Source organism: Mirounga leonina, unplaced genomic scaffold (genome assembly GCF_011800145.1).
Source record: "Mirounga leonina isolate KUSES-001 unplaced genomic scaffold, KU_Mleo_1.0 Mir_53, whole genome shotgun sequence".
Classification (NCBI taxonomy): domain Eukaryota; kingdom Metazoa; phylum Chordata; class Mammalia; order Carnivora; family Phocidae; genus Mirounga; species Mirounga leonina.
In genome coordinates, this window is record NW_023270807.1 from 72797168 (window position 1) to 72822736 (window position 25569).

Sequence of the window (25569 nt, forward strand, 5' to 3'; positions counted from 1 at the left end):
AAAGAAAGAAAGAAAGAAAGAAAGAAAGAAAGAAAGAAAGAAAGAAAGAAAGAAAGAAAGAAAGAAAGAAAGAAAAGAAAGATGAGAGCTGGAGAAGCTTCTGGGTACCCACCGAGTCCCAGCCCTTCCTTTTGCCCAGGAATTGACTGAAACAGATGGTGAGGTCCTGACCAGATTGGGTACTGTCACTACAACATAACAAGAAAGGAATTGAGTAGAATACTTAACAAATATGGCCTTTATTAATCAGAAAATAGGTTTAAAAAATTAAGTCAAAACTGAAAAATCAAGATGCTGCTACAAAACCTATGTTACTAAAGGAAATACTGGACCTAGACAGACTGCAGTGATCCTGTCCCTGATCCAGTGAACAAATAAGAGTATGTACAAATTCAGTCTCTAGATGAAAAAAATACAAAAAAGCAAAAGCATGTATCTTTTGAGATAGGTTTAGAGCAGGCTCCTTTTGAGAAGGTTCCTTTCTCAAAGGTTCCTTTCTCAAAGTTTGGTTTCTGAAAAGTTTCCATTGTGAGTTTTAATATCATTATGGCTTTTAAAGCCATTATGGATCCTACCACCAAATGAATTATGCTCAATAGCCATGTTAAATAATTTATCAGAAATGGTTATCAGAGACATCCCCCATGCATTACCAAAAAAAAAGTGAGAGGGGGGCTGAAATAAAGGCACAGGTGGTCAAAGGTCTAGGGTGGGAAGACAAAGACCAGTGAGATTTTAATTTTTTTAATTTTCCATGTATTTCCTTTTTCCCAAACTGTTTCAAAAGAAGGCACATAAAAGGAAAAACTTACAACTATGTGGAAATTTATCCCCTATTCCACTAATTCACATTTTCAAACTACTTCTAGTACTATAAACAAGGGATAAAACACAGTTTTGAAGAACCTATCTCCTCATCCATAGCTTCCAAAATCAACTTTCACCCATTTGGGGACAATACAAAATATGGCCCTGGGCTTTAATTTTGAAATGTAGTTCTAAATATACTTTGTCAGTATTTTTTAATTTGATGGAAAGAGGATGATTGTATTAAAGACAAGGCAGGTGGGCCTGCCAACCAAAGCTAAGTATATTAACTTGAAAATACTCCCAAGGTATATTAAAAGGATCCTTATGCACTTATCTACAAGTCTTAAGATTCTGTAAATAATGAAGAATCGATAATAAAGAATAATAAAGAAACAGCCATTGTTCTTGGTTCCTGGGAAGGAGACTCTAAATCCTTGGGAGTGTTTGTTATTCACAAGCCCTCTGGAAGACACATGCATTTACGCTAATGTGGGACTCATGGGCCCTAGATAACAGCTTTAGGATGGGGACTGTTCACCAAAAAACCAACCACATAACTAGAGGGTTGTGACTTTGAGCCAGTCCAACTTCCAGGGAAAGAAGGAGGCTGGAGACTGAGTTCAATCATGTGGCCAATGATCTGATCAATTAATCATGCCTACACAATGAAACTCCAATAAAAATTCTGGGAACTAGCCAGATTTGTAGCCAGTCGGTTAGACGTGTGGGTGGCCTGGGGATGCTACCTTCAAACTGGCATCTGAAGTTACATAGTCTTGCTGGGGACTATGTGCCCTTAAATCTGTGGAGTCTGATGCTAACTTAGGGTATTTAGTGTTAAAACTGAATTGCAGTACAGTAGATGGGACTGAAACAGAATATACAAGATTCTTGGAACAACACAGGTTTGAACTGCATAGATCTACTTACATGCAGATTTTCCCAATAAATACAGTACAATACGATTAAATGTATTTTTCTTCCTTATGATTTTCTTAATAACATTTTCTTTTCTCTAGTTTGCTGTAAGAGTACAATATATAATACATACAACACACAATGCATGCATTGATTGACTATGTTATCAGCAAGGCTTCAGGTCAACAGTAGACTATTAGTACTTAAGTTTTGGGAAGTCAGTAGTTATACATGGATTTTCAACTGTGCAGGGGGTCAGGATCCCTAACCTCCACGTTGTTCAATGATCAACTGTGGATTTAGAAATTAATTCTAAAATACTATATGCCTAGGTATAAACAACCAAAAAAAAAACTTAAATAGAAATGAACTATTAAAACTGTACTTAAAGGCTCAAATCAGCTGATAAAATAATCAAATCTCACTTCAACACCTGTGATGGAAAATAACTACTCTTGCATTATGGGGTCCCTCTCAAAGTAAAAGACATGTACTATAAATTGCGATGAACAAAATCTCACATGTTAATTGATCAAATCTGTAAGGCTGGAGTTTCAATAATTTTTAGTAACTATGGTATGCACATCTTGGCTTTGCTTTGAGAAATCTGATCATAAATCTTAGCTTAAAAAGCAGAGGAATTAGAAGGACATTATGAATTCAATAAAAAAAGTATCCACACTATACCAAAGAATGCATTACTAATTTTAAAAGCTTACTAGTACAATTACAGTATGATTTTATTTTCAAACGCAATTAAATAAGAAACATATACTGCAAATTGCAATAACAAAATGAGAATTCCTCTCTATGCTGCCAGTGTCATTTACTAATAGCGTTAATTTACTATGTCATTGCAGAAGGTATAAGGGTTTCCTCTCTGGATCAGTCTCAAGTGCACTGACTTACCCCTAAATTTTATCTGATCAATCCAGTAGCAAAAGCTAAGCAATTACAAAAAGGCAAACCATTAGAAGAACTACTAGTACCAGTAACAGCACAGGTTAACCAGCAACCTTAACATTTTTTCCATTAAAAATGAAGCTATTTCTCAAGTGAATGGTGGTGAGTACCTATTTTGAGTAATGAAATGTATAAGAAACAGTCTCTTCTGTGAGGGGGCTCAGAGTCTACTGAGGAAAGACAAACACAGAAACATAACTATTATTTTACAAATCATGTATCTGTGGCTACTATTTGCTAATGGTGCCTATGCATCGGGCCCTATTAGGGCTTTTACATACATTCACTGATTTAATCCCCACTCTCTAAAACTTAGGTATAAGAAGGGCACTGCATAGATGAATGAGACTGGATAAAGAACTGCAAAACCGAGAAACTTGAATTATTTTGGATTATTTCCTTAGTACCCTTCTGCAGTATAAAAAATTAGGAAATATCAATTTTTAATAGATTATGTTGGTAATTATATGCATTTCTCACTAGCACTGACTATTTATGTCCCCCCACCAAATTTATATATTAAATCCTAATGCCCAATGTGATGATATACAGCGGCTGGGGGCCTGTGGGAGGTGATTAGGTCAGGAGAGTAGAGCCCTCATGAATAGGATTAGTGCCTTTATAAAAGAGGCCCCAAGGAATTCCCTTGCTCCTTTTTACCATGTGAGGTTACAGCAAGAAAACAGCCATCTATGAAATAGGAAGAAGGCCCTCACCAGACAATAAATCTGCTGGTGCCTTGATCTTGGAATTCTCAGTCTCCAGAACTGGGAGAAATAAATTTCTGTTGTTTATAAGCCAACCAGCCTATGGTATTTTATTATAGCAGCCCAAATGAACTAAGATACCTATTAACTTATACCAAATGGAATGGTAATTATAATGGTGTTCAAAAAACAATAAAAGCCACTTAATTCTAATTGAGAGAGAGTGCATCCATATTAATAAAATTTTGAATTTCAGTCTGTTTAAAAAAGTATTAATTTCAAGTATGTACAGTGAATCAAATTCTAAGTGTACAAAATATATATCCATTGGGGTCTATATCCATACATAAAACTCACTTGTACTAGAAGTATCTAATATTTTTAAATAGCTTTTTCATAAAATCAATCAAAAGTATCTTCTAGAATCTTCATTCATTTATCAAGTATACAAGTGATGCCAGAGAAGCAGAGCCTCAAGAGGGAGGGCCTTAGGCCACTGCCAACAGGGTTCTTGATTTTGTGTGAGAAAGAATTCAAGGGCAAGCCATTTAGGGAAAGGGGCACAGATTTATTAAGTACAGAAATAAGAAAGCTTCTACTTCACGAAATAGTGGTCTCTCCTCCCAGGTGAGCAAGAAGACCTCCCCACCCTTTGTCTCTAATGAAACATTTTCTTTTCTTTTTCTTTTTTTAAGATTTTATTTATTTATTTGACAGAGAGAGACAGTATAAGCAGGGGGGAACAGCAGAGGGAGAGGGAGAAGCAGGCTCCCCACTGAGCAGGGAGTCCAATGCAGGTCTGGATCCCAGGACCCTGGGATCATGAACTGAGCCAAAGGCAGACGCTTAACTGACTGAGCCACCCAGGCACCTCTAACAAAGGATTTTATAAATTTTTTTTTTTTTTTTTAATTAGCTAACCACACAGGAAGGAGCTTACTCTTTAACTTTGGGCCTATCATTCATATTGGGCAATTAGTTTCTCCACTGTCTTAGAGTTTTGGAATTACCCACATGGAGCAATTTTAAGAATGTCCAGCATATGTGACTTTTACTGCTGGACAGAGTGGGGTCTTGTGGTTTCCCATGAGTCGGATCTTGTGACTCTTTTCTTGGTTTCCTGATTTTTAGGTTAAGGGTCAGCCTAAAATCAAAATGGCTTTACTCTGGTCAACTTATCTCTCAAGTTCTTCTTTCCTCCTGCCTCCTGCCTCAAGTGTTAAGCATATACTATGTGCCAGGCTCTGTTCAAGATATTGGGAACATAGCAGAGAACAAAAAGTTCAGATGTCTGTGCTCTAGTTTATACTCCAGTAGTTCCTGCTTAATACTGGTAAATATTTAAGCAAAATCTTTTGAAATTTTGACTATTAAATACATTTAAATGTTTGAATTAGAATTTAATTTTAAGGCTAAAATGTCTACTACTTTATCCCATATAAGCACATGAAAATAAGCAGTAACTGGCATTAAGAAAACAATGCCTCCTCAAATGATTTCCCCATTACCATGATAGACAAGTTTAACCACCCCTAAAATATACATAAATTATGTAGAACCAATATATATCAAGGATAATATAATTAAGTAATATTAACATTAATTGCTCAAAATAATCAGGAGACTGTCTATTAAGTATAAAAAATTTTTTTCAGAACTTTGGTACTCAAAAATACAAAATTTTTTGGCCTGTCTTCCAAAATTTCTAAAATGTTTATCTGTAGGTCATTTAATTTTAAACATTCATGATTTTCATAGTTTTTGTCTTCAGATCTAACTCACATACATTAGTTAAAATATTAGCACTTTAAAGTACCTTCCCAATTTGATAGTTTCCAAGTGTAAAACACAAAGATACAGCTTGTAGTTTTGATAATTCATTAGCATTGCAGCTAACTTTCTACATGTATAAAGACAGAAAGGAGATTCCAAATGAGTTACTCTAATGTAAACAGGAAGGTGGTAGAAAACAGAAAGATGGACCAACAGACCAACCCTCAGTTCTCATAGAGGATCTTAGAGGGGGTGGGATGAGGGAGGGACAGACATGAGACATCAATGTATTTGTAAGATTCTATTTCTTAAACTCTAAGTAGTGGATACAAAGGTATTTGTTTTCACAATCTACGTTTCTGTATGCCTGAAATATATAGTAATTTAAAAAAACAGACTCACCGATCAATTACAATTTCTTTCTGTCTCAGCAGTCCTTCTTTTATTTTCAGCACTGATTCCCACTTATTGAAATCCTGATAGCCAGAAGGTGAATAACTTTGACGAGACGATCCAGTCAAAACCTGCACAAATATATTTATACTATTAGTATACTGAAAGTGTCTAAAGGGAATATTTCAATGATATCTAATATTTTCCTAATGATTTTCATTAAAAAAGGGAGAACTCTCCCTTTGATTTTTTTTTTTTTAAGACTGTCTGAAATCACACTTGTGAATACAAAGTAACTTGAAGAATTTCAAGGAAGTTCTGAAGTAAAAGTACAAGTCTAATGAACTGGTGACAATAGAATATTTAATCTGGCTTATTATAACACTATAAATAAGATCTTATTATCTTGTGGAAACTTTCTGGAAATGAGAGATTAATCACTCACTGCCTAAGGAAGAACTACAATAAGAAAATGTTCCATGGTTAGACTAGACAAACATTATAGGAAAGGTTTCCACAAGGAAATAAAAATAGTACCTGTAGTATGCAGATTTCAAATTGTCATCCAACACATCACATTTATTTACATTAAACTTTCATACGCAAAAATATTTTCACAAAATAGTAAACATATTTATAGAAAATATGACTTAAACAGGTATAATCTGGGTGGGTGATTACTGGCCTCCAGTGTAAATTACATACCTAACTTAGAAAAAAATCTGCTTAGAATTTAAGAGAAATTTCAAATATTTAAAACAAATCAACACTGATAAAAACCAATATGGCAGATATCCCCAAATTCCTATGACTGAAACCAAAAAAGAAAACCTTAATTGACTAATAGTCATAGATTGAATTGTGTCTCCTCAAAAAGATATGCTGAAGTCCTAAGTCCCAAGTACCTCAAGATGTAACCTTCTTTGGGAACAGGGCCTTTACAGATATAGTCAAGTTAATATGAAGTCATTGGGGTGGGCCCTAATCCAATATGACTGGTCTCCTATGTAAAGGGGAAATCTGACTACAAATACACGCAGAAGACGACTATGTAAAGAGATACAGAAAGAACACCATCTGAAGATGAAAGCAGATATAGTAGTGATACATCTACACACCAAGCAACACAAATGACTGTCAGGAAACCACTAGAAATACAGCTTGGAACAGATTCTTCTTCACAAGCCTCAGAAGAAAACAACTCGGCCAACACCTTGGTTATGGGCTTCTAACTTCCAGAACTGTGAGACAATAAATTTCTGTTGTGTAAGCTACCCAAGTTTGTATCCTTTGTTACGGCAGCTACAGGAAACTAATACAACTGGTAAGTCAAGTAGGAACATAAGTTCCTTGGCAAGCTAAATAACCCTACAGAAACACTCCAAAGCAACTTTAGGAAAATTCAAATGTGCAGTGATATTTTTATCCTTTGTTTTCCAAAGATGTTACTGGCAAGACCTACTTCTGAATAAACCACTAATTTTGTGACATCAACTAGTCCTGGATTAACCCCTTAAATTATGATTTTCAAGTAATACTAGGATAGGATGTTTCAGGCAGAAGTCAGACAAAACAAGATGAACAGACTAGGAAGGATAGAAACCAGGAGATAGCAGGGTACATAACTTGTCATATGCGCAGATATTTGGAGTGTAAGTGACATAGGGTTATAGGGGCAGCTTAGTCAGAGATCCTGTGTCTGAATCTCACTTTTTCCTTTGCCTAACATACAACCCAGACTAATAATAAGCCATATGCCCTAGTACAGACATGTTAGTTGCTACAATAATGAAGTGTTTTTTACTGTGGTTGGTAACTAGCTGTTGCCCAAACCCCCTGAAGGTCCTCTCCACTATTCAACAAATAAAGAGTTCTTGGCATTAAAAAAGGGCTTTCAAGATGCTCCATCCATAAATGGCATCCTTTCTGATTGCTTGGTTCCCTACACTGCACTAGTCAACCCTCCAAAATTTTCCCATCTCAATACTACCTACCAGCTTATATTTAATTGACAGAACTAGGATTCAAACCTGGGCACTCCAACAAAAGAGCATGTGGTCTTAAGTACCACACTGCGTCCACTATCGCCTAAATAAGGTATTCACAAAATTTCATATCATCACAAGAGCTGAAAACATTTTTTAAAGATCTTATTTATTTATTTGAGAGAGAGAAAGTGAGAGACAGAGTATGAGTGAAAGGGGAGGGGCAGAGAGAGAGAGAGGGAGAAGCAGACTCCCTGCTGAGCAGGGAGCCTGATACGGGGCTTGACCCCAGGTCCCCAGGATCATGACCTGAGCCAAAGGTAGATGCTTAACCGACTGAGCCACGCAGACGCCCCTGAAAACATTTTTGAGTGTAACTGCTCTTAGGAGCTGAGAGAGGATTCAGCACCATAAATATTGCTGATATTATGAGAAAGTCTCTACTTACAGCAACTCCATGTTACTTAATGACTATCAATTTAGTGGGCAAGTCACTTGATGAAATTTATTTTGTCAAGTTATGACTCAAACAGGAATTCATTAAAACTAGTAAAAGCTAATAAGCAAAATAAAAGACCGTATCAACAATTCTAAAACTCAATGTAAGATTTGGAAATTATCAGAATGATTTGGTAAACCATTTGTGCTAGAATTTATAATACCAAATATTTCATTTATTTGGTGACTAAGAGTGCATATACACTTTATATATATACTGAGTTATACACTAATATCTGATACCAGTTGACAGATATTTTAAATATTGGTTTTTGTAGATGTTATCATGCCTAACAAAAAAACTCAGATATTTTAAGGATCTATAGTCTCCTCTTCCAAAGATCTAAAAAAGGTTCCTCCATTTCTAATTATCACACATCAGGAATGACTGATACCATAGTATCTGAAGCTATGTTTTACCTCCTGTATCTTGTGCCTAATTCAATAAGACAAGTGCCCACAGCTCAAAAAAGTCAACAACAACAATAACAAAAAGTGCCCAGGCAATAGATGATGATCTTGTGAAGAAAACATTAACTTTTCTACTCTTCGTAAGTCATCTGCTACAGATTTTTCCCATGACTGATAACTTCCTAAGGAGAAGCCTTTTCTTGTTTTGAAACACTTGCTGGCATCAAGAAAGAGGGAGCGTGAAAAGAAAGAAAAGGAGGTTTGCAAGAGAAAAGCAAATAACGATACCACTTGGGTGTATAACACTGGAAACATTTGCAGAATACACTGCTAAAGTACTTGCCAGATACTTCTATGAATATACATAAAACAAAATATGAAAATTTATTCATCTGATTGATCTACACCCTTTAGAAAACAAATCAAAATTGAGCTATGAAACTGAGCAAACGGGAATAAAGAAAATGAGGAAAGGCAAGCCTTCCCCTGTAGTTAAGATGCAATAATATTTAAAAAGTACTGAGAGTTAATAAATATTACAAGTTCCCATCACAAGGAAAATTTTTTTTGTAATTTTGTACAGTGATGGATGGTAACTAGACATAGTGGTGATCATTTCACAGCGTATACAAATACCAAATCATTATGTTATACACCTGACACTAATATAATGTTAAATGTCAATTATACCTCAATTAAAAAAAAAATGTAACAGACAAAGAATTACCAAAACAGCAGCATGACAGTCTTCCTTATTAAACTTCAACCCTGATTCATAAAAAGAGTATAAAAAGGAGAACAAAATCTGACACACAACCAAATGCTGCAAGTGAATTTAAAAGTAATTTTTAAATTGTTTATAACTGCCTACCACTAAAAATGACAATTATGGAGACATTTTTGCATCTAAGGCTTTTATAATAAGGCCATATTATTATGTAATAAAGCTATATTAAAGAAAATTATAAAATGCAACTTGAAATAGATATTTAAAAGTTTTTTTTTTTAAAAATCATATTGTAAAGTCTCAAATAGCAAGGCAGCAACCGTACCTTTATGACCTTACATACAATATAAACAATGCTATACTACTAAAGATACACAGAAAAGGAACAATTGTAAACATTTATTTTTTATTATAATTTAGAGCAGTTCACACTTCAGTCTCAGCAAGGCTGAAAGAGAATCTGACAGAAATAGCATAGGATTGTTTTGTAGTACATGTGTAAAAAAATCAGTTATCTACCCTGAAAACACATTTTGTAAGTTCTAAAAGATTTGAAGAGTAAGAAGGGAATTAGATTATGTTCAAACTGGTTCTTCACATTTCCACGTTAGTCTCTCAGAGGTTATTCTTTTGGTTTTTCTTTTTAAGATTTTAGTTATTTGAGAGAGAGCACTAGCAGGGGGAGGGGCAGAGAGAGAGGGAGAGCAGATTCCCTGCTTAGCAGGAAGCCCTACAGGACACTACATGGGGCTCTCAGGGCTCAATCCTAGGATCGTAGGACCCCGGGAACATGACCTGAACCAAAGCGGGACGCTTAACTGACTGAGCCACCCAGGTGTCCCATTTCAGAGGGTTAGTCTTCAAAAACTGTCAATGTAAAGTGTCAGCAAATGTTAAAGGTTTCCTCCCCCTTATTTATAAAACAGAAACTGTCCTCTCTTTTTATTTGATTACATATTTGTAATTACATATTTGATAAGCTGAAGATAACTTATGAAATCTTATTAGTATCAATTATCTATTGGTTTCCAAGCATTGTACTCAAAAGCAGCTGGGGTGAGGCTTTTTCCCCAATGACACAATAGGAACCTTGAGAATACATAAAGGCACACTTTATAGTTCCGGACAGCACTATCTTAGCTTTGGAACATTAACGTATGTGCAAAAAGAAAGGTAGCTAAGTGAAATTGCCTTAAAACCTTCACCGTGAAAGTTATTGAAAATCAAGCCCAAGATAAAAAATAATGTTTTCTTTGTTTTATTACGGATTAGGAGTTAATGTGATTTGCAGACCCTGCTCTTGCACAATACTAGCTAACATGAACAAAATAGAAGCAGGAATGGCAATATCATTCATAAATTTTATTGTCATAAAATTCTAGCCAAAGAAGGATTAAATTTTTAAAAATCCTAAGATAAATTAAATAAAAATTAAAAAATGAGAAAGTTTTATATTGGTAAAAAGCAACATTCACCAAGAAGATAAAATAGACACAATAAACTGCATATGAAGAAAAACTATTAAAAATAAATGGAGAGGGGTGCCTAGCTGGCTCAGTTGCAGGAACATGCGACTCTTGATCTCAGGGTCATGAGTTCGAGCTCCATGCTGGGTGCAGAGATTACTTAAATAAATAAAAGTTAAAAAAAAAAAATGAACAAATGAATCTACATCACAGTGAAGACTTTAGTATGTCTTTCTGAAATAGAAAAATTAGAACAGTGGTTGGCAAATCCAGTTCACCATCTCTTTTGTATGCAAACTAAAAATGGTATAATTTCGTATCTCTTCATCACTTTGATGCTATCTTACATCTGCAAATAACCAAGAGATAAAAGACCAGATGAAGTAAATGGTGTACACCAAGAATGCAAGAACAAAACTGATGAGGGGTAGCAAAATATGCCACCCCAAATATGGCTGTAGGAATTCTGGACATGCCACCCCAAAATATGACCCTTTGACACATTATTTTGAGCCACGGGCACTTGAAAAACAGCAAATGTTGGGAGAGGCTTTCCCTGAACTCCACTTATCTGCCTAAAGGACCTCAATTATCATAAATCCCCTCCCTGAAAATTTCACTACAAGAGAGGACTGACTCTCATCACAGAAGAGGAGAGCTGCACTCAAACTTTCTCACAGACTATCATAGCTCCCATCTATTCTTCTAAGGGCCCATGCATCTTCCCTAAAAATCATTTGCTTTCCCCTTAGAGGCCTACATCCTACACCCCAACTTCCCTCATTAATATGGTATTTAATCCTGAATTGTCAAGCTGCCTCTTAATGAGTTCCTCATTTTCCCCTGCGTATCTTCCATGTGTACATGAGGTACACATGTTAATAAACTTCTGTATTTTCTCTTGTTCACCTGTCTTTTATTACAACAGTCTCAGCCAAGAACTTAGAGAGGTAGAGGAAAAATTATTTTTCCTCCCCCCACAACCAATTCTTAAGAGTTCTTAATACTCTAGAACATAGAAGGCTTCTCTCAAGACAGAGGACAACCCTGCTCCCTAATATTAAAAGAGGAATAGATTTTTTATAGCCCATTATAAACACATTTAGCTCAATAGCAATACATTTTTGAGCATATTTTTACCCCAAGTAGTTAAAAAACAATTAAGAATTTCTATTCTATAAATCATAACTGGTCATGAGAGGCATACCATTTTGTGGCAGTTACGTATCGATAGTAAAATACACATTTATACCATATTCTAGAAAACACAGGTACTGTTTTGATAGAATCTGAATAAGACACACTGAAGAAGTCTTTGAATATTTCTAGGAAAAAAATGCATCAAAATTCACAAATCAATAAAATAGAAAATTACTGTTGTGATGCTGTTCTCCTTAGAATTTCAAGTAGTCAGTCATGTTTCTATGGGACTAAACCCAATATAAGTAATCAAGGAAACATTGGTAACTTAATATATAATTTATACTTATAGCTTATGAATAATAATAAAACTTTAACTAGACATGAACATGAAATCTAAAAGAAAATTATAAAGCCATGTGTGAGCTAATCTGAAGTATGGAACAGAAAGGATGTCATCAAAGTAACAAACATTTCAAAATCTGTGCAGGTGAAACAAAGACACTTTTTATAAACAAACATTTTCCAGACATATTTGGGATTAAAAAGTATTTTATATTCAAATTATCAAATTCAAGGGAAGAAGGGAATTACTCGTTTACCTGTTTTCCTACAAATGCATAAGATATACTGTTGCAATGGTGGTTTATAGAAGAAAACAGTAGTTTACTAGCCAAAGAAGAATCATTACTCTTCTGCATCTAGAGCCCAACTCTCCAGCTTTATAGACACGTAACACATACATAGGCATCTCTTATTGTAAACTGCCAATTCCACTCTTTAATTGAATAGAGATAGCAGGCATCCACAATCCCAAATACATGCTACTTCGATGAGACCCAGATGCTGTGAGAAGTTGCCAAAATATGTCACTTAATGGTCAAACATATTTCTAAAATAAGCTTAGTATATTGCAGCTGAAAATAGCTCAAAATTCTTTGGCTTCAGCCTGGACAAATACTGTTAAATTTAGATAATCTAGTGCTACCACACTTAACTGCAATACAGCCTCTGCAGTTCGTCAGGCTCATTATCTCTCCTTCATTTGCCTTTGTTGCTTAGCTCATTCATCACTCACAACATGTCACATAACACAGCAAATCTTCCTGTTTCCTGGAATAGTCTATCTGAAGCAATACTCTATAAGTGCTTTTTAGTAAAAGAATCATGATACTTCACCTAAAAGTAAATTCACAAAGCTCAGTAATGAAGATGGAAAAAAAACTACAAATCATATAGAATTCAAAGAACTTTTTATTCAACAACAGTAGGAAAAACATGGATTATATGATTATTAAAAGAACTGTTTTCAAATAAAATCAATATCTTACATATTATATTATTACTAAAAGAAATGTGCATTTATTTAAAAAATCTGTATCTTAAGCCCATGTAATTATTTCTAGTGTATTACTATCAATTTTCTCTAACAAAATTCAAACCAAAAGAGCATATTAAAAAAATATTCTATCCATAACCTCTTCTTAATGAACAATTATAAACTAAAGTCTGCATCTTGACTTTTGAAATTTAAATTATAGAAGGAGCTGCATTTTAATGATCTCATTATTTCCTCAATTTGTCTTTATTACTAATTCTATAATGCTAGCTATCTTTGCCATCTTAATCTGCTTTACTGAAATAATAATGCAAATATATCAAGTTACTTCAAGGGTAAAAACCTTGAAAAATATAAAAAGAAACTGATAGGAGGAATACATACCTATATTTTATATCTTAAAAATACATGTGCATGAAAATAAAGAGATTCCTAAAAATATTACTTATTTCCACCTTGCTAAACAACTAAATTACTATTAAATTAATTCTTTTCTTTTGGAAGAAGGGACTTTTTTTCTCTCAAAAATCAATCTGCTATGGATGCACAAAGTGCAATCTTTGTTAGTATTAGCATGTTTTTTAAAAATGGCAACAAAGGAATGATCCATGCATGAAACACGATCTCATTACAGTCAAAATGCAAAAGTGAAGGGGGAAATGGTATATCCAAGACTGAGGAGCAAATCATTTTCCTTAAGCAAATCAATCAGAAGATTAAAAAAAAGAAGAAGCTTAAGTCTTCAAACTTAATCATTAATTTTTACTTATAAAACAGTATAGACTTATCCAAACCATTTGTTATAACTTACTTTTTAAAATTTAAGATGAAATATATTAACAGAAGAATTTAATAAACTTAATTTGCTAACTGTAATTAACAAACCTGATAGCTTCTACTGGTAACCAAACTGGAAAAAAAAATAAAGGGTGTAACTGACAATTCATGAAAGGAGTATCGTATGAAATGGAAATGGAGAAGACAAAACGAAATATTTAATATAATGTGGATTTATCTGGGATCTTGCCGAAGGTTATAGATACCAAATGTACCACACTATAGAACCAGATCCTATTTAGAGCTGTAGCACAAGCACTAACATATTTCACTTATTTTTAAAAGATTACCAAAATGTTTTATTCAAGTTCTTTATCATATTTTACTATCAAGAGATAAAAAAAAACACATAATAATAAATGTGCTTTAGGACCAAAGCACTGTCTACATTATATTATTTTAAAACGTATGAAAGGATTTTTCTAAAATGACAAAAGGAACTATTAATGATGGTTAGCTGGTAGGGAGAGAGGAAGTAGACTTTTACTTTATATCAGTTGGATTATTTGACTTTGTTTACCATCCATATACTACTTTTTTTTCCTAAGAGTGCAGCTATGGGCCATTAAATGTTTTCTTTTTCAATATATTAAAAATACTATTTTTTAAAAAAATATTTCAAGAGTCAACGATGGAAAATCTCAGGGCAAAAATGTCGAGAGGAGATAGAGCATAAAACATGAGTAAGTTGATTGCTATTCAATTCAAACATCCCTTCACATAGTTCTACAAAAAAATACTAGAATCAGAAATGTTAGAAATTTTTTTTTAATCCTCAGAGTCTAGTTCAACACCTGGCCTACAGCACACAGTCAAAAGAATATGAATAAAATACAGTCCCTCAAGTATATTTTTCAGCCTTCACAAAAAATTCTAAGTATTTCAAGTGGTCCAAGCAGATATTATAATTACAGTATCATGATAGTAATTATGACAGTGATTCCTTTCCTTATTTTTTTTTATAATCCCTGGTACTCAGCACAGAACCTGACAATCTTTGCTAAATATTGAGCAATCTAAAAATTTACAATTATAAAAAGCTACCATCTCCCAAAGTATCACAACTTAAAATTTTATCATTTTCATAGCAATGATATACGTAACAGAAAGAAAGAGACACTTTAGAGATTATAGTTCAAAGATCAATTCACAAACTTACATTTGAATAAAAATCATACTTTCCTGCCCTTGAGGTCTAGCCTCATTTCTTTCAGACCCAGCAAATCTCTGAGTAATCCACATAACTAATTTAACTTTAGTTTGCATTTTAGAGATAAATATGAAAGACAGTCTTCAGTGGCCATACTGTATTCTACTTGGAGAAGTGAAGTCTTAAGAGCACTTTGTGGTTCTCTAACATTTATTACACAGATTTATAATTATATGAATGTTAAATTTTTAGATATTTTTTCAAGCTAGATTTAAAAACATCAATATATTAATGCTGGAGTCAACAATCAATTCTTCAAATATCCATGATCCCAACTAAGCAATAAACCTAAAAAATGAAAACATTAGCAAGAGAGGCTAATGAACAACTGTGCCAAAATTATCCTCTTGATACCAATACCAGAGCTGTCCTGAAAACCACTCACCACACTTGATCAATTAAGCTAGAGGTAAATGAAAACAGTATATGATGAGACGTTCACAACCTTTTGTTTTGTTACATAAGCTATTTAATTTGGAGATGGGTTAAGGAAGAAGTACAGATTTACTGAGATGTATCACAGAAACCAATGTGCAACTCTCAGTACATTAAACTGCAGATAAAACGTTACAATGCCGGGACACCTGGGTGGCTCAGTTGGTTAAGCATATGCCTTCAGCTCAGGTCATGATCCCAGGGTCCTAGGATGGAGTCCCACATCAGGCTCCTTGCTCAGCAGTTCCTCTGCCTGCAGTTCCCCCTGCTTGTCCTCACTCCCCCCCCCCACCGACAAATAAATAAAATCTTAAAAAAAAAAAAAAAAGTTACAATGCCTACATATTACGAAGTTGGGCTTATTAATCTTTTCCACTGGGACACTTTACATCTCTTGCTTTATAGGTAAGCATGAATTCCACATATCAAAATCCATTTTACATAACCTTTCCAAGAATGCATCTATGCTGAAAAATTAAGGATCAGTTGCATTTGCATTCTAACACCTTCAAGAGAGCTAAGTGTATAACTGAAGAGAAGCTGTTATATTTTAGAGGTTCTTGGCTGAGGTAATCAAAGACTCGTCTTAAATGTTGATATAATCAACGTCTTTCTATGAAAGCTCAGACCTAAATTAAGGTAAGGATATCTCCCCCATCCTAGCGCAGAAGCACACAGTTTAAGAGGCCACATGGTCTAAACTAAAAGTGTTACTCCTTCAGTTGCTAGAGTGGCCATTCATATGTTTACCAGTTTCAGAGTCTAACCCTCACCACAAAATTCCTGTTCTTAGGTCATTTTCTCAAAGAAGTTCATCTAATTTAAAGGAAAGGCTATCAACTAACTACCTTTCAAAACTTTTTAAAATTGGATTTCACACAAATCAAATTCATTTAAGACCTTGGTCATCCTTGAATAAACTAAGTTATAACAAGTTTACAGAGCCAAGAGATATATCAGATTTATTTCTACAAACATTCATCACAGTGTTTTTGCGGTTTGTAATGGCAAAAATTATAAATCACTTAATAACAAAAAGAGACTAATTCAATAAATTATGGCACATTTATATGCCAAAAATAACAGGGTCATTAAAGTTTATAATATATATTTTAATATATAATCACATCAAAAATGCCCAAACATATTAATAAGTAAAAATTACTCAATTAACAGATATTGATTTATTTTAAAAGTTTTTTTTTAGCATAAGTATTTTATTATTGTTTATGGCTGAGTAACATTCAACTATATCAATAAATCAAATTTGTTTATCCATTTTTGGATAGTTGATGGACATTTGGGTTGTTTTCATCTTTTGGTTATGAATAATCATGCTATGAACATTTGTGTACAAGTGTTTGCATTGGATGTTTTAAATTCTCTTGGCCATCCACCTCAGAGTAGAGTGGCTGGGTCATGTGGAAACTGTTTATGCTTACCTGTTAACTGCCAAAGAGTTTTCCAAAGTGCTGCAACATTTACATTTCCACTAGGAATGTACAAGGGTTATGCTTACTCTACATTCAACACTTACTGTTTCATCTTTTTTATTTTGATTGTAGACATCTTAGTGGCTGTGAAGTGATACCTCATTGTGGGTCTGATTTATATTTCTCTAATGACTAATGATGTTTAGCATCTGAGCACCTTTTCATGTGCTCACTGGCCATTTGTATATCTTATTTGGAGAAATGTCTACTAAGGATCTGTACCCACTGATTAATTAGTCTTCTTATTGTTGAGTTGTAAGATTTCATTATATTTCTTGGATACTAAATCCTCATCAGATAGATGATTTGCAAATATATTGTTTCATTCTGTGGGTTGTCTTTGCAGTTTTTTGATGATGTACCTAGAACTACAAAAGCTGTTGGCTTTGATGAAATCCAGTTTACCACTTCTTCCTTGTCATAGCTTAAGCTTCAGGTATCCATTAGATACATAAAGACAAGGACTTTTTTTTCTTTTTAAAGATTTTATTTATTTATTTGACAGAGAGACACAGCAAGAGAGGGAACACAAGCAGGGGGAGTGGGAGAGGGAGAAGCAGGCTTCCCGCCAAGCAGGGAGCCCAATGTGGCTCAATCCCAGGACTCTGTGATTACGACCTGAGCCAAAGGCAGACGCTTAATGACTGGGCCACCCAGGCACCCCAGGACTTTTTTTTTTTAACCATACCGTTTACCTAGTACAGTGTTTGGCAACCAGTAAACCTGTAGTTTGATTAAAGGAATGAATTAGGAATCAAAATGTGAAATTTACATGTTTAATTATTTTAACAGAGCTAGTAAGATAAATGGCTTTTAAAAATAACCACATTTTTGAAGCTCGTTTGGTATAATCATAGAACATCTGAGCTTCAAAGATATATTAGAAATTAATTCAACCTGCCTTCATTTTATTTATGACAAAACTAGAGTACAGATTCATTTTCTGAAAATCATTAAGGAAAAGTAGTTAAGAAAAAGATAAGAATGGCAGTTCAAGTTCCACAGCTCCTCATTAAGCCATGACCAACACATAGCTACTCCACAAATCGGTATGTTACACACATATATCAAAGTGTGAACAAGTTTAAAAACTCAAGCATAAGTATGGAGCACTTGGATGGCTCAGTCAGTTAAGCGTCTGCCTTCAGCTCAGGTCATGATCCCAGGGTCCTGGATCAGCCCTGAATCAGGCTCCCTGGGCAGGGAGCCTACTTCTCCCTCTCCCCTCCCCCTGCTCATGCTCTCTCTCTTCTCTAATAAATAAATAAAATCTAAAAAAAAAAAAAAAAACCTAGTGCAAGTAAAATCTCAAATTTTCAGAAGCAAACATTAGAGACAAATCAGTTCATGTGAAACCTTGGAGGGTCTTTATTCTCACTTCTCCCTTCAATTTATCCTTGTAATAATGGTAAAATAATATTCTAAATATCCATTAAATTTAACTTCTAAGGGATAAGCAGTGTAAGGATTATAGAAAAACTATTCTCTAAAAAGCTTCTATTTATGAAGTTCATGGCAAAGAAAACAAATATACCTATAAAATATATAAAGTCCCCTTCCAACTTTGGGTTTATCTGACTTACCTGAATTATAAAAGGTATTTATTACTTATGCAATTTAAAATTAGAAACTAACAAGACGGGCTCCTCCCTACTCATTTTGAACAATGAAGGCTTTCCAGAGGAACAAGAAAGTAAGGAACAGGTTCTAGAAAAAAGAAATAACACATTTGACAGAGTTGCCAAATCCATTATGGTAGGAATAGATGACAATGACAGATCAGGAAAGACCTTTGTATGAAATGCTGTAAAGTCTGGGCTTTTAACCTTGAGGGAGATGATGATATAAAGAACAGTTCTCAACATGTAAGTGACAGTCAATTTTGCACTTGAGAAAGCGACTTGGATAACAGGATGAAGACAGATGGTAGAAAGACTAGTTACTGGGCTTCTATAAAAAAGTTTAGAGCAGCGCTGATGAAGCTATGGATAAAAGATTTATATCTGGTAATCTACCTTGATTTCTTAATGAATGGGGCACCAGGTAGAATACAGAAATAAGAATGGGTCTCAAATTTCCATTCTGGATGATGAAATAAATGATGATGCCACCATAAAGACTGGCAATGCAAGGGGCTCAGGTGCTGGAGTGCCAAGCACAAAGATAATGAGTTTAATTGTACGGGGGGGAGAATACAAATCATGGAACTGAATTAGAATCTTAACAATGGAATAGCATCATGGTTTACGGAGCTCTGACACAAGTATCTAGAGCCCTGAGGGTTGTTTTTGTTGTTGTTAAATTTGTATTCTGGTGTAAGTGGATGTGAGTGTATCCATTTCTTATTTAGCTCTGGTTTGTCAGCTCCCTTTGTAAAAACATGCAGTTCTCTTAAAAATCCCGTATCAGGTCGCCTGGGTGGCTCAGTCGTTAAGCGTCTGCCTTCGGCTCAGGTCATGATCCCAGGGTCCTGGGATCGAGCTCCACATCGGGCTCCCTGCTCTGCGGGAAGCCTGCTTCTCCCTCTCCCACTCTCCCTTCTTGTGTTCCCTCTCTCGCTGTGTCTCTCTCTGTCAAATAAACAAATAAAATCTTTAAAAAAAAAAAAACCCCGTATCATCTTTATTACACGTGTGAATTTCATTCTTAACCCTGAATTTCCTTGTCCTCCTGATGTCATCTTGCACTAGCGGTAACTTCCAAACGTTCAGTGTTTCATTTGCATATTACTCGTGTACTGACAGACAAGTTCTTTGAAGCCACAGACGATGCTATAACATTTCTACCACTCAGAGTGTGTTTCATCAATTTTCCAAAAATTGTGCATACCTGTGTGAGCCCTTACCTTAAACTAACTGGCTTCTATTGATACCAAACTCTTCCCCATCACAAACTGGGAAGTTTAATAAGGAAAGAGAGTCTGTCGAGAGTTCATACATTTAGGAAAAAATAAAATGTTTGAGCCTCCAAATATCTGGCAAGTCAATTCTAAAAATGAATCCACCTCCCCCAAATAACCGTTAAGGTTTGCAGGTTACTTCAAAATTGTTTTTTTTTTCCCCCATTAGATGTTCTACTGCCTTAGGCACTTCCCTATCCTTTCAGTCTAGGACTACTATTCCTATTCTCCCTTTTTGTTCTTAGATGTTTTTTCAATTAATCCTTCCATAGGTAGCTTTAAAATTTACAGCAGTAATTCTCAAACTTTTAATCGAAAAGTTCCCTCAAGAATTAGGTAAAATCTTTCTCCTGGCTGTCTAGCAGGTCTAAAAACCTAAAAAAGTTCCCTAGCTTTGAAATGTGGTATGTATAACAAAAACTTATTCAAAATGTGCATTTTACTGTATTATTTTTGTACTGTATTATATTTTGCTTTAATTTTGTCACCACTTAAACTAAATTTTTATTAAAAGTTTCCAGAAACTGGTCTACCTTGAAACTTTACCTGTAACACACCATTCTACGAGTTGCAATTTAAATACTCCGTGCAAAAGATGACATACATCATTTCCTTTACATAAAGTTAACTAAAATAAAGAATACTTTTAAGGGACACATTAAAAATATCACAAAATTATATAAAAACAAATGCCAGGAAATGAACTCAGGAGTTAGAATAATCATTTGCTTGGGTGGGGAAAAGAAGGGGAACATGGCAGGACCATGTGGTTAGATATAAATTATTATTAACATCCTGCATTTTGTTTTAGGTGGTAATCTTAAAGGTGCTTATAAGTAAAATTTAAAAAATAACTACTATTAGAATAAAAGCTAAGTAACTACATATATAAAAGCAGGCCATACAATATTCAGAGAATATAAAGTACCAGAGATAATTATGAATCCAAAGAGCAGAGAGAAAAAAAATTTAATTTTTAAAAGGCTCAATTTGGGAAGCATGAGCTTATGGTGTGACCTTCCTTGGCTCTTACCCTCCAAATGTATTTTTAACAATATTATTTTTTAAAGATTTTATTTATTTATTTGAGAGTGAGAGTGAGAGAGCACAAAGAGGGGAGTGTCAGACGAGAGGGAAAGGGAGAAGCAGGCTCCCCCCGCTGAGCAGAGAGCCCAATGTGGGGCTGGATCCCAGGAGCCCAGGATCATGACCTGAGCCAAAGGTAGACACTTACCAACTGAGCCACCCAGGCTCCCCATTTTCAACAAATTTAAATAAGGAGAAGAAAAATTATTTTGTTATTCTACTCTTATCCCAAGTGTCTCAATCATTCACATCCTTTTCCTCCTCCCCCCAGTGAGCTTTGAAATTGAAAAGGATTTTTTTTTTTAAAAGATTTTTATTTTATTTATTTGACAGAGACATAGCAAGAAAGGGAACACAAGCAGGGGGAGTGGGAGAGGGAGAAGCAGGCTTCCCACCGAGCAAGGAGCCCGATGCGGGGCTCGATCCCAGGACCCTGGGATCAGGACCTGAGCCGAAGGCAGACGCTTAACGACTGAGCCACCCAGGCGCCCCGAAAAGGATTTTTTAATTGTCCTTAAAATTTTCTTCTTCAGGATCACTCATTCACTACCACCTTGCAATCTTCCCTGGTTCTCTTTTTATTCACTTGTCCAATCATTCATTCAATCAGTATTTAAGAGTTACAATGAGCCAGGTTCTATACCAGGTAAAAGCACCAGAGAAAGTAAATAGAGGTATAAATATGAATTACTGGATCAGCTCTCAAGGAGCTTGCAATCTAGTCTAGGCAGATACCGTTAATAAACACAATAAAAAGAGACAAATAATAGAGGAATATGCAAAATTAGCACAAGGCAGGGAGGGCTCCACAGATGTAAACTGAAACGGCACTTTGCTAGGAATACAAGTTGGTAAGGAGGAGGGAGGCTTAAAATAGAACAATAGCCTGTTCAGAGGGCCATGGGCAGCTGTACAGGGCCAGAGCACAGGATACAAAGGAATGTGATAAGAGACAAAGCTAGAAAGACAAGGCCTAAAAAAACAAAGAGGTCTGGATTTTAGCTGTTTGAAAACTCAGTCCCCTTCTTTCAGAAAGGGCTACCCATACAACTACAGAAACACAGGAATTCGTACCTTTTTTTGTGCCACTGACTTCTTATGGCAGACTGGTGAAGCCTACTAATCCATTCTCAGAATGTTTTTACATGCATAAAATATACAGGATTCCAAATAATTTTTTATAGACACTCCACCCTTAAGGTAGTGAAGAGTAAGTGCGGGCCGTACATAGTTACCTTCTTCTGGAACATGGTAAGGAAGCGGGGAAATTAAGCTTACAGTGGAAAATGATGATGACCCTACACTTCAACCTGGTGATCAAGGTTACCAGTAGTGATAAGTCATGTTCACAGCATGTACTCTTGGTATGTAATGAAAATGGTACTTTACCTCTCTGGCAGTCTGACCATGAGAGAAACATCTGACAAATCTCAATTGGGGAACATTCCACAAAATATCTGACGAGTACTCTTCAAAATGGTCAGGGTCACCCAAAAAAGGAAAGTCTCAGAAATTGTCAAAAGCAAGGGGACCAAAGGAGACATGTCTAGGAAATGTAATCTAGTATATCCTGAATAGGATCCTAGAAAAGATAAAGGACACTAGAGAAAACTGAGGAAATCTCAATAAAGTATGGGCTTTACTTAAAATAATGTAGCCAACACTGGTGCAACTGTTGTGACAAATGCACCATGATACTGGAGGATGTTACCAACAGGGGAAACTGGGTATGGGGTATACAGGAACTCTCTGTACTGTATTTGCAATAATTCTGTACATTGAGAACACTGTTAAAATAAAACTTTCTTAAAAAACAAATAAGATGCGTGGGATTAGAAAGGAAAGGATTTATACTGAAAAATTATTTTTAAAAAAGCAAATTTGCAATGTAATATCTGTGCTTCTTTATTAATGCATTAAATAACAATATTTCCAGGCAGGCCTAGTTGTGGTAATTTCCATGATGGATGTAAACAGTATTTTAAGTTAGCTGCAAACGAATATATGAAATCACCTGAGATTGCTATAATGACAGTCAAATGTATTGCTAACACTTCTGCAGTTTATAGTCTACAGTAGAAACTGAAGATACGCTAAATCTCTTTTAGAGTTTAGTAAAAGTAAAGATGTAATTTGTTTTTTCCTACCTAAGTTCAAGACTACTCAACTCTACCCATGGACTGCAGGTTAAGAATCATCTTCTAGGGGTGCCTGGGTGGTTTAGTCAGTTAAACGTCTGCTTTCAGCTCAGGTCATAATCTGGGGGTACTGGGGTTGAACCCCATGTTGGGCTCCCTGCTCAGCCGAGAGTCTGCTTCTCCCTCTCCCCTGCCCCTGTCTGTGCTCTCTCTCTCTCTCAAATAAAATAAATAAAATCTTAAAAAAAAAAAAGAAAAGAAAAAATTCATCTTCTAAAGAAAAAGAGAAAAGAAGCACAAATGACCATTGAACAACATGGGTCTGAACTGCATGAGTCCACTTATATGAGGATTTTTAAAAATAAATATATGCACAGTATTATAAATGTATTTTCCTTATGATTTTCTTAACATTTTCTCTTCTCTAGTTTTACTTTATTGTAAGAGTACAGTATATAATACATATACAAAATATGCGTTCTGTTTATATTACGGATAAGGCTTCTGGTTAACAGTAGGCTATCAGTAGTTTCTGAAGACTCAAAAGTTATCTGTGGATTTTCAACCACGTGTGAGGGGGTATTGGCACCCTTACCTGCCATGTTCAAGGGTCGACTGTACCAACACTAAATGGACACTCCACTGCAGGATCTCTAATAGTCAGGACACATACTTCATCTCATTAAACTGTTAAAACAAACCCATTCCACAGATAAGACAGCAGGTCCAGATTTGAATCCTCAGTCTGTTGCTCAGCAGCTGTGTCATCTTTGACAAACCACTATAAACCACTTTAGGCTTGTATTTCCAAACTAGGTTTACATTTCAGTCATCATTGGCAATTGATGATAATAGTAAGAGATCTTTATTATGTAAGGGTTATTATGAAAGAAAAAATGCTAGTAGCATTTTGGAGCAAAATGTCAAACATTATTCTTGCAATTTCTTTAATTTGGGGTTTTATTTTTAAGTTGTAAATTTTCTCTTAGAAATGTTCACAGAGGGTCTTTTGAAATATTTTTTTGTTAGTTTTAGCTGATTCTTTAAATAACAAGAGATTTGCTCTAGAGAAGGATTTTATCTTTCTTTGGAAGAAGCCAAAACCATCTCCATTTAAGGACACATAAGCAGCTGCTGCACCACATTTTAGTTACCCATAAGAAAGGGAAGCAGGCGGAGCTCACTCTACTATTTAAAAAAAACAACAACAAAAAACCTAACAAATAGTTCCTCCAGAATTACAGCAGAGATTTAAAAATTAGAATTTGCAGGTGTGGTGATTTAGGTAAATGTAATACATAGTATAAACAAAAATCAGAGAAAACAGGAAAATGATGCCTACCTCTTTCCAAAGAATTCTTTTCCCAGTTCTAATCTTACAGATAAACTGTTCTAGTAAGTTCAAATACCATCCCACTTACTAAAATTTCATCTGTATAGTAATTTTCATGAAAACAATTGCTGCATTATATGAGGCAATCCTTTTAGAAATATTACACACCTTAAATGTCTAACGAAAGGCACACCTATTTTCAAGAAAGCATCATAAATAACTAGAATGCCACTGATTAGGAATCTGTGATTATTTCATTTTTACTATAAAGTTAACTTTTGATACTGCCTCTGCTTATTAAAATTTTAGTAAGATTTTATGGTAGTTTATTGTAGCTGTTAAAAAATCTTAAATACTGAAATTTGTAAATTGCAACTTTTCTTGGAGTAATATGTAACACTTTAAACATGATAATTATTGTTCATAAATATATTGTTAAAGCTCTACCTGAAGAAAACACAAACTAATTAAATACATGTATTAGTTCTTACTTTATATGATAAAGTTAATTTTTTAAACTGAAATCAGTTAGTAGCCTGGTTTTCTCACACACACCTCTCCCCATATACATAGTGGTATGCAGAAAGAGAACAAGACAGTAAAAGGTATTAAACATGATTTGTGAAAATGTTTAACTACTGTATTGTTAGGAGCTAACATTATGAAACTGCAGTGCTAAAGCAACAGGAGCGACACAATGCAAGTTGTTTGACTTAAGCTAGTAATATTCTTACTCATTAAAATTCCTATATATTTATTTTAGTTCTTCAACATTATCACCATCAGTACACAATTATTGCTAAGCCCCAAGATACATGAATCTTTAAAGGGAGCTTTCTACTACCCCGAACTTTTTTTATTTCATTTATCTCCCATATACTTTAAAAAATTACAAGTAAAAAATGTGACACAAAGTGTTAATGACCTTTCCATACTTGAAGTAAGATAAGTGACATTCTAAAAAGTTTGGTTGTGATAAGACTATGGCTAACCAATCATAACTTCAGA

General features: G+C 34.8%; 1 protein-coding gene across 1 annotated transcript in view; it reads right to left on the minus strand.

Moving 5' to 3' along the window:
• The window catches only part of CEP85L (centrosomal protein 85 like), a 173849-nt gene that overhangs the window by 68767 nt on the left and 79513 nt on the right, over nucleotides 1-25569 (minus strand). The window contains exon 4 of the mRNA XM_034990392.1: nucleotides 5574-5695. Coding sequence (XP_034846283.1) covers nucleotides 5574-5695 — 122 coding nt within the window. The remainder of the gene's footprint in view (nucleotides 1-5573; nucleotides 5696-25569) is intronic.